The sequence below is a fragment of the Callorhinus ursinus genome, unplaced genomic scaffold, assembly GCF_003265705.2.
Source record: "Callorhinus ursinus isolate GAN/ISIS: 27379988/994484 unplaced genomic scaffold, GSC_fseal_2.0 scaffold26, whole genome shotgun sequence".
Lineage (NCBI taxonomy): Eukaryota > Metazoa > Chordata > Mammalia > Carnivora > Otariidae > Callorhinus > Callorhinus ursinus.
In genome coordinates this window covers 24,041,457-24,055,028 of record NW_027397088.1, presented here as the reverse complement: position 1 = coordinate 24,055,028, position 13,572 = coordinate 24,041,457, and the positions used below count along the sequence as shown (strand labels likewise).

The following is a 13,572-nucleotide window of genomic DNA, read 5'->3' as shown; positions in this document are numbered from 1 at the left end:
AGCACACACCAGGGCCCAGGGCACCTGTATCGCCATGTTATGATGTGTGAAATCCTATACTCCTTTTCACGTCAAAAGCCCCTGGTCTGTGCTTGGATCGCATCCCTGGGCAGGAGAGGAGGAAGCCTCGGGATTCATTGTGGAAACAGTCAAGACGTGAAAGAACTGGGGCTTTCTGGCTTGTTTTCCGAGAGGCTCAGCTCCCAACGGGGGGCCGTGTTTAAGTCAAGGTGCTTGGGATTCTTTCCAGAGGAGTTCCGTTCTTCCCATGGATTGGGCGATGGCAGGTGGGGTGGCTGCCTGGTGCACCAGGCGGGCCTCTTGGGACGAAGCAAAGCGAGGAGCAGACCCGCAGCTTGACCAGTGGCCTGAGATCTGAAGCTTTTCTGGGATGTAGGGCATCCAGAGGAATGCTGCTGCCAGCCTTGTCAGGAAGACCAGGCGAGGACTCAATAATTTAGGGACCGCAGACATTCTTGGAGCCCCAGCAGTTTTAAGTAGCAGTATTCAAAGAAGCGTTTGTTGCTTTATGTGGAATTTCTTGGTTACTAGATATGGTCTTTGGAGAGCCATGGCATGATGCCTGGGGTCCAGGGCAGGCTAAGCACTGTCCCCCCCCTCTACAAGTTTGGCAGATGAAAATAAAGATGGTGCAAAGCTGAGAACTCATAATAAGGACTTCGCTGGGGGGATTGGAATTGTTCTGGCGTAATGAGAATTTGTGACACCAAACACATTATTTCTTAGAAATCATATTTCTCCTTTGTAAGACTTATAAATATACATGACAGAGTAAATATACTTGTTACCCAACAACTTACCAGATATGTTCTTTTTTTGTCCTTTTTTTAAATTGAGGTACAATTGACATGCAATATCCTATGAATTTCAGGTATACCTCACAGCAAGTCACCATTTTTCCACATTATGAAGTGACCCCCCCCCCAGGATAAGTGTCATTGCCATCTGCCCCATCATATATACTCTTGTGTGTGACGTTCTTTTTCCTCTGGTCCCAACTCGGGGCAGCTCCAAACGTTTGCAATGCCAAAAAAGAATTTTGCATCATGGGGCGCCTAGGAGGCTCAGTCGTTAAGCGTCTGCCTTCGGCTCAGGTCACGATCCCGGGGCCCTGGGATGGAGCCCCGCATCGACCTCCCTGCTCGGGGGGGAGCCTCCTTCTCCCTCTCCCTCTGCCTTATCCCCTTCTTGTGCTCTCTCTTTCCCTCTCTCTAAAATAAATAAACAAAACCTAAAAAAAAAAGAATTTTGCATCATACAAATAATACATAAATAGATTTCCTTTATGAAAATGAATACAACCATTAAAATATGTCTGACTACCCGTCAGTCCGTCTGCTCTGTAGACTATCTTGTGGACGCTTTCAGGTCTTTTCTATTCCATGTACATGGTTTTATATTGTTCTGTATTTAACATTCCTGGTATCACACTCTGTTTTGTTCCGCAGTTTGTCCTGGGGATCTTTCTATGTGGGCCTCTTGATTTTCAGCTGCCACAGAGTAGCCTCTTCCATTGTTCTGCCATGATGTACTGGCCATTGCTGTAAAGATTAACATTCATATCCTTTCCATGTTTCCACTGGTACATTGCCTGTCATGAACACCCCATAGATGCCCGTCTGTGAACTTGAGTCTTTGTCTACAGGACATACCAAAGAGTAGATGGGATGCCTTAAATGATCCGTATGTTTTACTTCTCAAACAGATACTACCAAACTGCCCTCCAGATTTTGGGTACCACTTTATGCCCCTAATGGCCACAATACTGCAGTTCTACTGTGGTCCTTTTTTTTAAGTTAAGGCTTTTAGGCCAAAGGAGCATTCGCCCTTAAGATGTAAATTGCTCTGGTGGAGATGACTGGTTTTAAGTCCTTAAGGCCTTGAAAAGGAGTGGTGTCATTTTGGGGGGGGCGGTTTGGCTGGACACTGGGAACAAAGCATCCATGGGGTTTCTAGGAAGCCAGGAGGAGTCTGCAGACTTAGCCAACTCAGTGGGCCCCGAGGTGGGAGTGGGGTCATCAAAAAGGTGATAAGAGAGCGTCTGTGGGATAAGTTGCAAGTGGGGAGGGGCTGGGGGGGGCTGGAAGACGGGTCTCGAAGAACTAGCCCTGCTTCAGAGTTAGGGGTGTGGACGGGGTACGTGTGTGTGTGTATACTCTCGTTCCTAAGACCGCCTCCTCCTTCTACCCCGTCACAACCTACTCCCTTCCTCCACGAGCCTGACGGTGTGTGGGGGCTGTGCACACTAGTTTTATGGCTCTCCTGGGGCAGTTTGTCAGCCTTCAGGAGAACAGACCGCAGAATAGAGATCTCAGCCCAGACCAGCTCTCGGCCAGATTCTTTCCTGATAATGATCATTTCCAAGACCAGAAAGGCTTGTTCCTGTGATCACCCATTCAACCTATAACTGTGATGAAAAGCCTCTGAGGGTTTTACCCATCCTGAAGCATTTTACATTCTGAGAATGCTGGGCAAACGTTTGTTTTGTGCTCAAGACCATTCCTGATCTATCACTGAACCGTAGAAGGTAAATTATTCTACCACCTAGTTCGTATGTTTTACTCTCTCACTGTTTAAGTCATTTAACAAGACAGTTAAACTTTGCAGAGAGAGGCTTATTTAAAACTGAATAGTACTTCTTATTTAAAACTGAATACTAGCCCTTTATCTGGTATGTCATTTGCAAATATCTTCTCCCATTCTGTCAGTTGTCTTTTGGTTTCGTTGACAGTTTCCTTTGCTGTGCAAAAGCTTTTTATCTTGATGGAGTCCCAATAGTTCATTTTTGCCCTTGCTTCCCTTGCCTTTGGTTACATTTCTAGGAAGAAGTTGCTGCTGCTGAGGTCGAAGAGGTTGCTGCCTGTGTTCTCCTCTAGGATTTTGATGGATTTCTGTCTCACATTTAGGTCTTTCATCCATTTTGAGTCTATTTTTGTGTGTGGTGTAAGGAAATGGTCCAGTTTCATTCTTCTGCATGTGGCTGCACAGTTTTCCCCAACACCATTCGTCGAAGAGACTGTCTTTTTTCCATTGGACATTCTTCCCTGCTTTGTCGAAGATGAGTTGACCATAGAGTTGAGGGTCCATTTCTGGGCTCTCTGTTCTGTTCCATTGATCGATGTGTCTGTTTTTGTGCCAGTACCATACTGTCTTGATGATGACAGCTTTGTAATAGAGCTGGAAGTCCGGAATTGTGATGCCACCAGCTTTGCTTTTCTTTTTTCAATATTCCTCTGGCTATTCGGGGTCTCTTCTGGTTCCATACAAATTTTAGGATTATTTGTTCCATTTCTTTGAAAAAAGTTGATGGTATTTTGATAAGGATTGCATTAAATTAAGTGTAGATTGCTCTAGGTAGCAATGACACCTTCACAATATTTGTTCTTCCAATGCATGAGCATGGAACGTTTTTCCATTTCTTTGTGTCTTCCCCAATTTCTTTCCTGAGTATTTTATAGTTTTCTGAGTACAGATTCTTTGCCTCTTCGGTTAGATTTATTCCTAGGTATCTTAGGATTTTGGGTGCAATTGTAAATGGGATTGATTCCTTAATTTCTCTTTCTTCTGTCTTGCTGTTGGTGTATAAGAATGCCACTGATTTTTGTGCATTGATTTTATATCCTGCCACTTTACTGAATCTAGAACTATAGAGTTCTAGCAGCTTTGGGGTGGAGTCTTTCAGGTTTTCCACATAAAGTATCATATCATCTGCAAAGAGTGAGAGCTTGACTTCTTCTTTGCCGATTCGGATGCCTTTGATTTCTTTTTGTTGTCTGATTGCTGTGGCTAGGACTTCTAATACTATGTTGAATAGCAGTGGTGAGAGTGGACATCCCTGCCGTGTTCCTGACCTTAGGGGGAAGCTCCCAGTTTTTCCCCATTAGGATGATATTCACTGTGGGTTTTTGTAAATGACATATCAGATAAAGGGCTAGTATCCAAAATCTATGAAGAACTTATCAAACTCAACACCCAAAGAACAAATAATCCAATCAAGAAATGGACAGAAGACATGAACAGACATTTCTGCAAAGAAGACATCCAAATGGCCAACAGACACATGAAAAAGTGGTCAACATGAAAAAGTGGTCAACATCACTTGGCATCAGGGAAATCCAAATCAAAACCTCAGTGAGATACCACCTCACACCAGTCAGAATGGCTAAGATTAACAAGTCAGGAAACGACAGATGTTGGCGAGGATGCGGAGAAAGGGGAACCCTCCCACACTGTTGGTGGGAATGCAAGCTGGTGCAGCCACTCTGGAAAACAGTATGGAGGTTCCTCAAAAAGTTGAAAATAGAGCTACCGTATGACCCAGCAATTGCACTACTGGATATTTACCCCAAAGATACAAATGTAGTGATCCGAAGGGGTTCATGCACCCCAATGTTTATAGCAGCAATGTCTACAGTAGCCAAACTATGGAAAGAGCCAAGATGTCCATCAACAGATGAGTGGATAAAGAAGAAGTGGTGTATATATATACAATGGAATATTATGCAGTCATCAAAAAACACCGAAATCTTGCCATTTGCAACGATGTGGATGAACTAGAGGGTATTATGCTAAGTGAAATAAGTCAATCAGAGAAAGACATGTATCATATGATCTTATTGATATGAGGAATTCTTAATCTCAGGAAACAAACTGAGGGTTGCTGGAGTGGTGCGGGGTGGAAGGGATGGGGTGGCTGGGTGATGAACATTGGGGAGGGTATGTGCTATGGTGAGCGCTGTGAATTGTGTAAGACTGATAAATCACAGACCTGTACCTCTGAAACAAAAAATACATTATATGTTAAAAAAAAAAAAAAAGAGGATCGTAGGAAGGGAAAAATGAAGGGGGTGGAAATCGGAGGGGGAGACAAACCATGAGAGACGATGGACTCTGAGAAACAAACTGAGGGTTCTAGAGGGGAGGGGGGTGGGGGGATGGGTTAGCCTGGTGATGGATTTTAAAAAGGTTACATACTGAATGGAGCACTGGGTGTTCTACACAAACAATGAATCATGGAACACTGCATCAAAAGCTAATGTAATGTGCCCTTAGTCAGAATGGCTAGGATTAACAAGTCAGGAAACGACAGATGTTGGTGGGGATGCGGGGAAAGGGCAACCCTCCTACACTGTTGGTGGGAATGCAAGCTGGGGCAGCCACTCTGGAAAACAGTATGGAGGTTCCTCAAAAGGGGAATAAAATAAAATAAAAAATAAACTAAAATAAAAAAAACTGAATAGTACTTCTCAAATTTGGATTTGAGAGATTATAGCAGATTATTTTACCTGCAGTTTTAAAATTTCAAAAAAAATTGAAAATTTCAGCCAACATCACCCCTTTTTTTTTTTTCCTTTTCTTTGTTGAGCCTAAGAATCACCTGAGGACTTTTTCAAAATCTGGACACCCACGTGGCACTCTGCATTAGTTAAACAGAATGCCTGGGCAGAGGGAACCAGATGTCCATAGTGGAAACTACCAATCCAGTGGATAAGAGAAAAAAAAATTTTTTTGGCTTAAAAATTTCTAGGAAGTACAAGACAATCATGCCATTAAAAGATTTTTAAATGCTTTCATTCTTTTCCTGTGGTCAAAGAACTCCATAATGCAACAACAGATCTATTGAACAATAATTTACAAAATGAGATATAATACTAACAAAATTTGCCCAATTTCAGGAAACCTGGGTGGCTCAGTCAGTTGAGCGTCCAACTCTTGATCTCTGCTCAGGTCTTGATCTCAGGATCGTGAGTTCGAGCCTGTACTGGGCTCCATGCTGGGCATGGTGCTTCCTTAAAAAAAAAAAATTTTGCCAAATTTACACCTTAAGATGTGTTTTTGATTATAACACTTTTGAGTACAGAAATAACGCAAGTTATAATGTCTTCTCGATGTTCATGACGAGTTTGACTGTGTGTACAAAGGTCACTCGGCTCTATGCACCCGAGAAGTGGATGGACGGCTTCGTAAGCAGCCAGAGGGCACTTAGGAGAACCTCATTAAGTCCTGCATTTTGTCCTGCCATTGGTGCACTAGATTGAACGTCACTGCACACTCACACACACACTTCTACTTTATCAGTTTGAAAATTCTAAAGAATGCCTGCAAAACTTAAATTCCGCCGCCGCCACCCCCCCCCCCCAGCCCTAAGGCTGGAATGGAAGGGGTGGGACTCTTGTCCCATCCAGGTCAAAGAGCAGGCCCAGGCCCTGCAAGAATGCCTGCAAACCCCAGCCAGCCGCGGTACGGGGAAGGGGCCTGTGTGTCCTCTCCCTGGGGAGGCAGCTCCCTGCGGCCTCCTTCCTTTGCTCCTCTGCCTAGAATAGAATGCCTTGAGTAAGGCCTGGTGGGGGGGGCTCCTCCATCACATCCTATCATCCCATCCCATCTCCTATCCCATCTGGATAGCCCGCGGATGTCCTGGCGGGCTGGCTGGGTCTCTGGAGGACAGTGGTTGATGCCGTTCACACAGGCCAGCTTGGTGTCTGCCCACCTTGGACGTCCTCAGTCTGGACAGTAGCTGCCTCCCCCTTCTCCTGGGAGCCTGCTCCTCGGCTGCCCCCCTCTCCGGGCTGAGGGTCCCTGCTAACACAATGGTACGTGCTTCCACTGTGCTCGACCTTGGGGGAAAGCGTTAACCTAACAGCTCAGGCCTGTCCTTTGGGGGAACTGACCTTGGGCTCGCGGCCCGCCGAAGCTGTGTTCGGACAATGCGTCTTAGTCATTTGAGGGGGGTCTCGACAAGAGCCAAGCAAGCGACCGAAATGGGGTGTGTGCTTCTTGCCCTCTCTCTTTGTCCCTCTGCTCTGGTATTCGTATCATCATAACATAGATGATCGGCACTTGTGGGAACACTCTCTTTACCGGTTTTCTTTCCTGCTCCCACAAGAGTGACGCAATCCTATCTTTCGAAGTAGACTTAAGGGTAGAGAAAAGGAGAACACGTCGAAGTCAATTCATCTTTAAAGAAACCTAGTGTTTTCAGCCGTCTGACTTCTCAGTGTCGAACTCTCCCCTGAGACTGGACTGTGTTTTGAATGTGATGCGGGACCCGGCTGACACTTTGACTTGGCCTATTTGTGTGTTTCTGCTGTTGTTTTTGTTGTTGAACAGAGGTAAACATTCCAAAGTTTCCATGTTTTTGAACCTTGTCTAAAAAAAAAAAAAATCCCTGAAAAGAAACCTAAAATGACTTATGATTGTACGCAATTTCTATTTATTTCTGTCTCAGTAGGTGGGTATCTTTTTTTTTTCTTCACCTGAGAGCTGAACCCTTTGGCTTGAAAAGAACAGGTCGTAGGAAAGAAGACTTACAAACAACTAATGGTCTCATGACTCACCTCACCTCACCTCACCTTTGCCATTGTTGACAAGTGTAGTGTTTTCTCTGCCTGGACCTGCCTGTAATTTGCCCTAATCTTCCCACTGTCTTCCAGGACTACCAGCCAGACTCCCAGAAATCATGTTGGTAGGATCCCAATCCTCCTCCCCTGGGGGGCCCAATGGGATCATCAGAAGCCAGTCCTTCGCGGGGTTCAGCGGCCTTCAGGAGAGACGGTCCAGGCAAGTCGGGTGTGGTTCTGTCCCGGGACGCAGCTCGAGAAGGACGTGAGCTCATGCCCTCCAGAGGCTCTGTGAGCATGCAGCCTTGCCAAAACACTCACACGCATGCACACGCATGCACACACACGTGTGCATGTTATTTTAATCTCTTCCATGGAAAAGATGTAATGTACCAAAAATTAAGTGCCATAGTTTTTTTCTGTCATCTAGGATTCCTCCTGCCAAGCAGATGGTGGGCTGAAGATTTGGGATAAGCTAGCAGTGTGTGTGCCTGGCTTTCCCCACCCCCTTCCCCTTTGGGCCGCACATCTCCCACTACAGCCAGACTGGGGAGACTGTGTTTGCTCTAAAGTTATGCAGTGGGTAGAGACCGCCTCTGCAGAGCGACTCTGGGAAGCAGATGTCCTTCAGACACAGGCTTGGGAAAGTTAGTCTTCCGGTTTCCCCCGAATCTCCCCTCCTCTAAAATAGAGGACTTCGGGGAACTCAAGAAGGAACACACGGGTCATGAAATAGGTAACGTGGAAAAAGTTTGTCTTCGTTTTTGCCAACACGACAGAGGTCTTGGGCCCTCGGGGGCCTACGTGCCTGACCTGTCCTTTGGTACAGACGGTTATGCCGAGGAAAAGAGTAACTAACCTGGGAGGCGCAGGGCGGGCACCTGCCAGACTCGGAGGTCACGGCTTTCCCTTTGACAGCTGGGTTGGTGAGGTTCTGGCCGCGCGGTCTCCTTATCAGATCCACGGTTGGGGTCTAAGTTATCTCAAGTGTCCATCTCCGCTTGCAGGCTGCGTCCCTGCCACTAGCAGAGACGCTGAGTTCTGCGTTCTACCTAAAGATAATGTACTCCAGAAAAAGAAAGCTTACACAGAGCCATGGGTTCGGCTACGTGTGCCTTTCTTTAATGCCGTCTGGAGTAGCCCTTTATCCAGAAACTGTTCATTCACATCCTAGTCGAGTTTAGTAGGTGCTTGTGCCCAACATTGCATAGCACGCGTATTTTTTTTCGTTGGATTAGACCCTTCTGCTTCCTTGTTTCCTTGGAAGCACTTGTCCTCGGCTTTCTGTAAGGTTTCAGTGGCATGGTATGTCTTCACTCAGAGTCCCTGACCTGACCCTGGGGAGCCACTGCATTGCGGAGCTTCCAGATTTCAGCAGTCATAAATCTAATAGCAAATCTACCGATAAACCACACGTAGGAGGGCTCAGGTTATTCAGCTATCGGGGACCCGTACCTTCCCCAAAAGATACGGATATGAACACAAAATGATTCAAAGGGCATTTCTTTGCTCGGACCCTTTTGGATGCCGAGACTCACAATTTCTTTTTCCTTTGCACAGATGTAACTCCTTCATTGAAAATCCCTCCGCTCTCAAGAAGCCTCAGGCCAAACTGAAGAAAATGCACAATTTAGGACACAAAAACAACAACCCTCCTAAAGAGCCTCAGCCTCAGAGGGTGGAAGAGGTCGTCAGAGCCTTGAAAAATGGACTCGAGTAAGAACATCGATGCTAATAGCGCCCTAGAACGTTTTTCCTTTCTAAAATCCTCAGGGGGAGAAGGGGTGCACGGAAAAGTTCTAAGAGATCATTTTAACATGTCTATTTCTGTAGTAGACATTTTATTCTTGCACCGTAATTGAGGAAGCCTTCAGTGAGTCTCAAACGTGTGAAAAATGTCGAGTTTCTGCATCACATCCATAGCGTTGAGGGAGATCCGAACTAGTGATGGGCTTAACTCAGCACTGGGTTGGATTTCACATAAACAGCGATGGACAGACAGCTCCATTTTAGTGATCGCTGAGGAAGGATTCTGAGACCTTCCCAAGTTATTATATTATATATTATATGCTATTATTATACGGATCGTTGGCCCAGAATAAAATCTCCCTGGTGTGTGGGGAGACCTCTATAGAGTCGGTGTTGTAGTTCACTAGATAGAAGTCTGTGAGCCTGGACCCAGGAGACCCAAAACATCATCCTTTTGCCCCATTCTCTCCCCACTGCTTTTTCTTTTTTGGGACTTGCAGCCTCACAGGGGCTCCCCTTTTTGACCGTCTGGTTGGTATCAGAAGCAACTCCCGGAGCTTTCAGAAAGTTGAGAGATTAGGAAATACACAGCCTCTTCCCCACCGACTCTCCCCTCCCCAGAGCGGGCTCCGATTCCTCGTCCCCTTCGGAAGGACAAGGGCAGCACCGGCACAGAGGTCACGAGTAGGTTTCCTGTTGTTTTTGCAGTGAGTATCTGGAGGTTCACCAGACAGAGTTGGACAAGCTGACAGCTCAGTTAAAAGATATGAGACGAAATTCTCGCCTGGTAGGTACCATCCGATCATTAGGATGTTAACCCAGTATTCCTTTTTTTGGGCTAAGTATCTTTTTTTTTTCCTACTAGATGGGGATAGGGATCTGGGGAAGGGGATGGGGATGAGGAAGAACCTTTAAGAAAAGCAGATCCAAGGGGGAGAGTACTATCTGCTTCCTGATGCATATATGAGAAGGTTGAAGTTATTCTTAATACTTCTCAGTATTTTCCAAGCATGTTTATGTGGATATGCTTTGTAATCGGGAAAAAATACTAAACAGAAGCAACTGCAACCCCCTATACCCCTCCTCCAAATCATATAAGGAAATGAAGCGTTGGGGTTCTCCTAGCATTCTGTTAGTACAGAATTTGGAGCCCAGAACTACCAAGAAAATAGTATAGGTCAATGACGTCAGGGAGGGCAAGGGGGTCCCAGGCACACCTGTTATGAGAAGTTGGGAGGAGCCCCTGAGCCCGTTCCGTGTCCTTATGTCCCACAGCTAGCAGGTGTCCTCTATTCTAATGAATTTGTGAGGACTTGTCTGGTTGAAGAGGTGCTTCTCCCCTATACACTATTTTAAATGATTCTGTTCAGTTCAAAATGATCTTACACCTTACTCTTTCAAGGCGTCAGAAAGCCCAGGAAAAGCCTCCACGCACTAAGAGGTAGAGCTGTGCATCAAAAGCCACTGTCTTCTTCTGTTTTCGGAGATCTGCTAAGATGTGTAGTTGTGTCCTTTCCGAAGGCTCAGAGGCTAAAAGCTTTACAGAAGTTAAAGATTTTATCCACCCCTCCGCCCCCAATGATGTTACAGTAGGAACCGCCCCATCTCTGTGGGGAGCGACTCCTTCTGGAATGGCCTTCCACTTTGGAATGCCCTTGAGCATCCTCAGTGGCAACACGTTTCTCCTTGGAGAACAATAGTGAATTGAACGGACGCAGGAGCTCTTGCTGGGACCTGGTGTTCCATAGAAAAGCCCTCCTGATGGGGGACAGGGGAATGGTGTGCCAATTACACTGTGCTATTACGAGCACACAGGAAATGAACTTGCTTAAAAAACAATTTGTGAGAAGTCTATCACTGCCCTCCAGGACTCTCCTTAAACACCAGTTTTATATGTTTAAATGGGAGGGCAAGGGCTATCCCTGCTCCATCTATGTTTACTTGCTTTCCTTATTTAAAAGTTAATATGAATTTATGTGCCCCTCAGGATGTAAGAGAGGAGAGCTGAAAGCAAGTGAGACCCCTGGGTGCAGAGAGATTGGGGTGGAATTCTGAAGACACAGAGGGAGAATCAATACTGGCCCCTAAAAGTACTCTCGCCGCTATTTCAAATAACCCAGCAGAACTTTGTAGGAGTGATCATTTCTTCCCTGGAAATGCAGAAATGCAAACTGGATCCCTCTATTGATATCAGTAACAATTGTGAGGAAACTATGTTTTAATCCAGACACTCCTTTTTTATTTTAGGGTGTGCTGTATGACCTAGACAAGGTAAGTTCTCATTCTGTGGGGGAAGTATTGCGGAAAAATAAAGCACTGCATGTTTGCAGAGAGGTCCGTGATTTCCCTCTGTAGGCATAACCAGATCTCCAAGAACTGATGATTTTTCTAAGCCCAGTGAAAGTCATGCTTGTATCTAATGAGGGGGGATGAATAAGTACCATGATCTGGTACCATGATATCAAGTACCATGATAAGCTCCAATAACATCTTGAAGGTCACGTCCATAAAAATGCCACCTGCTTGTAGGGTTTCTCTGTGCGCTGATAAGTTCAAGAACTTTCCAGGTATTTGAAGGTCCTTACCTGTGTTCTCTCTAATTGACTGCCGTATTTCATCAAATTGAAGACGTCTTTGATTGAAAAACACACCATTATTTTATATCTCCCTGAGGGAAAAAAAGTGATTCCAGGTAAACCCTGGCACGGTTTTCTCTGTTCACTTAAAATGTGTATTTTATACTTCGTGACAAACTCTTCTAGCTTCTTTTAAATGTAGAGTTTGTTTTTACTTACTCATATATGCTGCTGCTCTCTTCACATGCCTTTCTGTATATACATAATTTTAATGCTGAATTATGGTGTAATGTTTTTTGAAGGCATTGGAGAGGGTAATTAAATTTAATGCATGTAATAACAATATTTATAACTCAAAGAGATGACACATGAACCACTGTGATTATCTTTGAGCACGTACAGACAGTAGTTTCAAAATGCACCCTGGTTTCAGAGACACTAAACTGTAGGTGGGGGGAGTTCATCTTCAAGATGATAAAATATGTTACTAAGAAGGATTAGAAGGATACCCCAACAGGATATTGCCCTGCTAGAAACCCAGTGAATTCCATTTGATTGGCCTCCATCAATGTTCAACACAGGGATTCCCATTACTAACTCAAGCTCATCTCTCAGAATATTTATTCGATGTTTTAGTAAATACTTTCCAAATTGGTATTAGAGATTCTCTGAAATAGCCAAGATTGGAAGGAAGGGGAGGTATTTAGCATTTTCTGATAATTTTGAGTCTGAGATCAGGAAGAAGATATTCTTGTTGGTCTAGATCAGTTAAACTGTAAATGGCTGTACTTTTTCAAACTTCTTCTTTTAATTCCAGCAAATTAAAACGATTGAAAGATACATGAGACGCCTGGAGTTTCACATTAGTAAGGTAATGAAGTTCCCTTTGTCTTGGCTTCTGGGTTTCTGTCCTCAGTCACTAATCAGGACGCCTTTGGCCTAAGCATGGCACGTAGTCCGCGGAGAATGTCTTACCTAATTGACTCCTAAACTGATTAGCAATTAAGTCCTCCAACGGGCAGGAAGAATGGAGAAAAAGGAGAAAAGAGCCTGACAGTCTGGCATGGCTCTGACTCGCCTTCAGTTCAACAAACATTGAAGTGCTTCCCACAGAGCCTCCTGCTGGGCTTTTAGTCCCCGTGCAGTCTTGGTAAAGATCGAACCAAACTCACCCTACACGAAACTTCACACTTGTGTAACTGGACCCTCTGGCCACGCATATAGCTTGGTACCCCGTAAACTTCTTCACGAAGGCCTTAAAAGTACTTAAGGACAGGTGCCATGTACGTCCCTAACTCTTTCTCAAGCTCCTGGCTCCTTCGGTCCTTCCTCACGTGGCGTGGTTTCCAGGCACCTTTTCTTTCATCTTTGTTGCCCCCATTGACGTGGGCCGTTTTGTCAGGACCCCTGACACCCAGCCCTGAACCCTACAAAGCGTTCACTGACGATCCAGCCAGGCTAGTGTGGAGTGGGACTGTCACCCCGTTGTTCTGAACACTACCAAGAGTTACCGGGGCAACCTGAAAATAGTTCCTGTTGGGAGCCGCTAAATTCCACCAATGTTCATTCCTGTTTGCATCCACGTGCATCAGCCTCTCTTCCAAGTAGAGAGACTGGAGCCTTCAGCTGATCTCTCTGCTAGGAGTCAGAAGCCCTAGGCTCCAGTCACGTACTCTCGGGGCTATATCACTGGGGCGGTGGGGGGGGACCTTGGTTTTCCACTCTGTGAAATGGGGCTGGGAGGTGCATGCATTCAGTCTAAATGAGCCTAAGAATCCTTCTGTTTTAAAATTCTGTGACAATTTGGATGTATATAAACATATGTGTACGCAGCTGCCTTTGCATGTTTCCACTTTGAAAAATATCTATTACCTGGGCGAGTCTGA

At 45.3% G+C, this 13,572-nt stretch overlaps 1 protein-coding gene across 6 annotated transcripts in view; it reads left to right on the top strand.

Annotated features, from left to right (window-relative positions):
* The window catches only part of RIPOR2 (RHO family interacting cell polarization regulator 2), a 223,248-nt gene that overhangs the window by 163,866 nt on the left and 45,810 nt on the right, over positions 1-13,572 (top strand). For all 6 annotated transcript variants that reach the window (XR_003211904.2, XM_025890885.2, XM_025890887.2 and 3 more), the window contains exons 2-6: positions 7,455-7,581; positions 8,922-9,077; positions 9,819-9,897; positions 11,358-11,381; positions 12,504-12,557. Coding sequence is in view for 5 of the 6 variants with exons in the window: in XM_025890885.2 (XP_025746670.1) it covers positions 7,455-7,581; positions 8,922-9,077; positions 9,819-9,897; positions 11,358-11,381; positions 12,504-12,557 (440 nt within the window). In the remaining variant the exon portion in view is untranslated. The remainder of the gene's footprint in view (positions 1-7,454; positions 7,582-8,921; positions 9,078-9,818; positions 9,898-11,357; positions 11,382-12,503; positions 12,558-13,572) is intronic.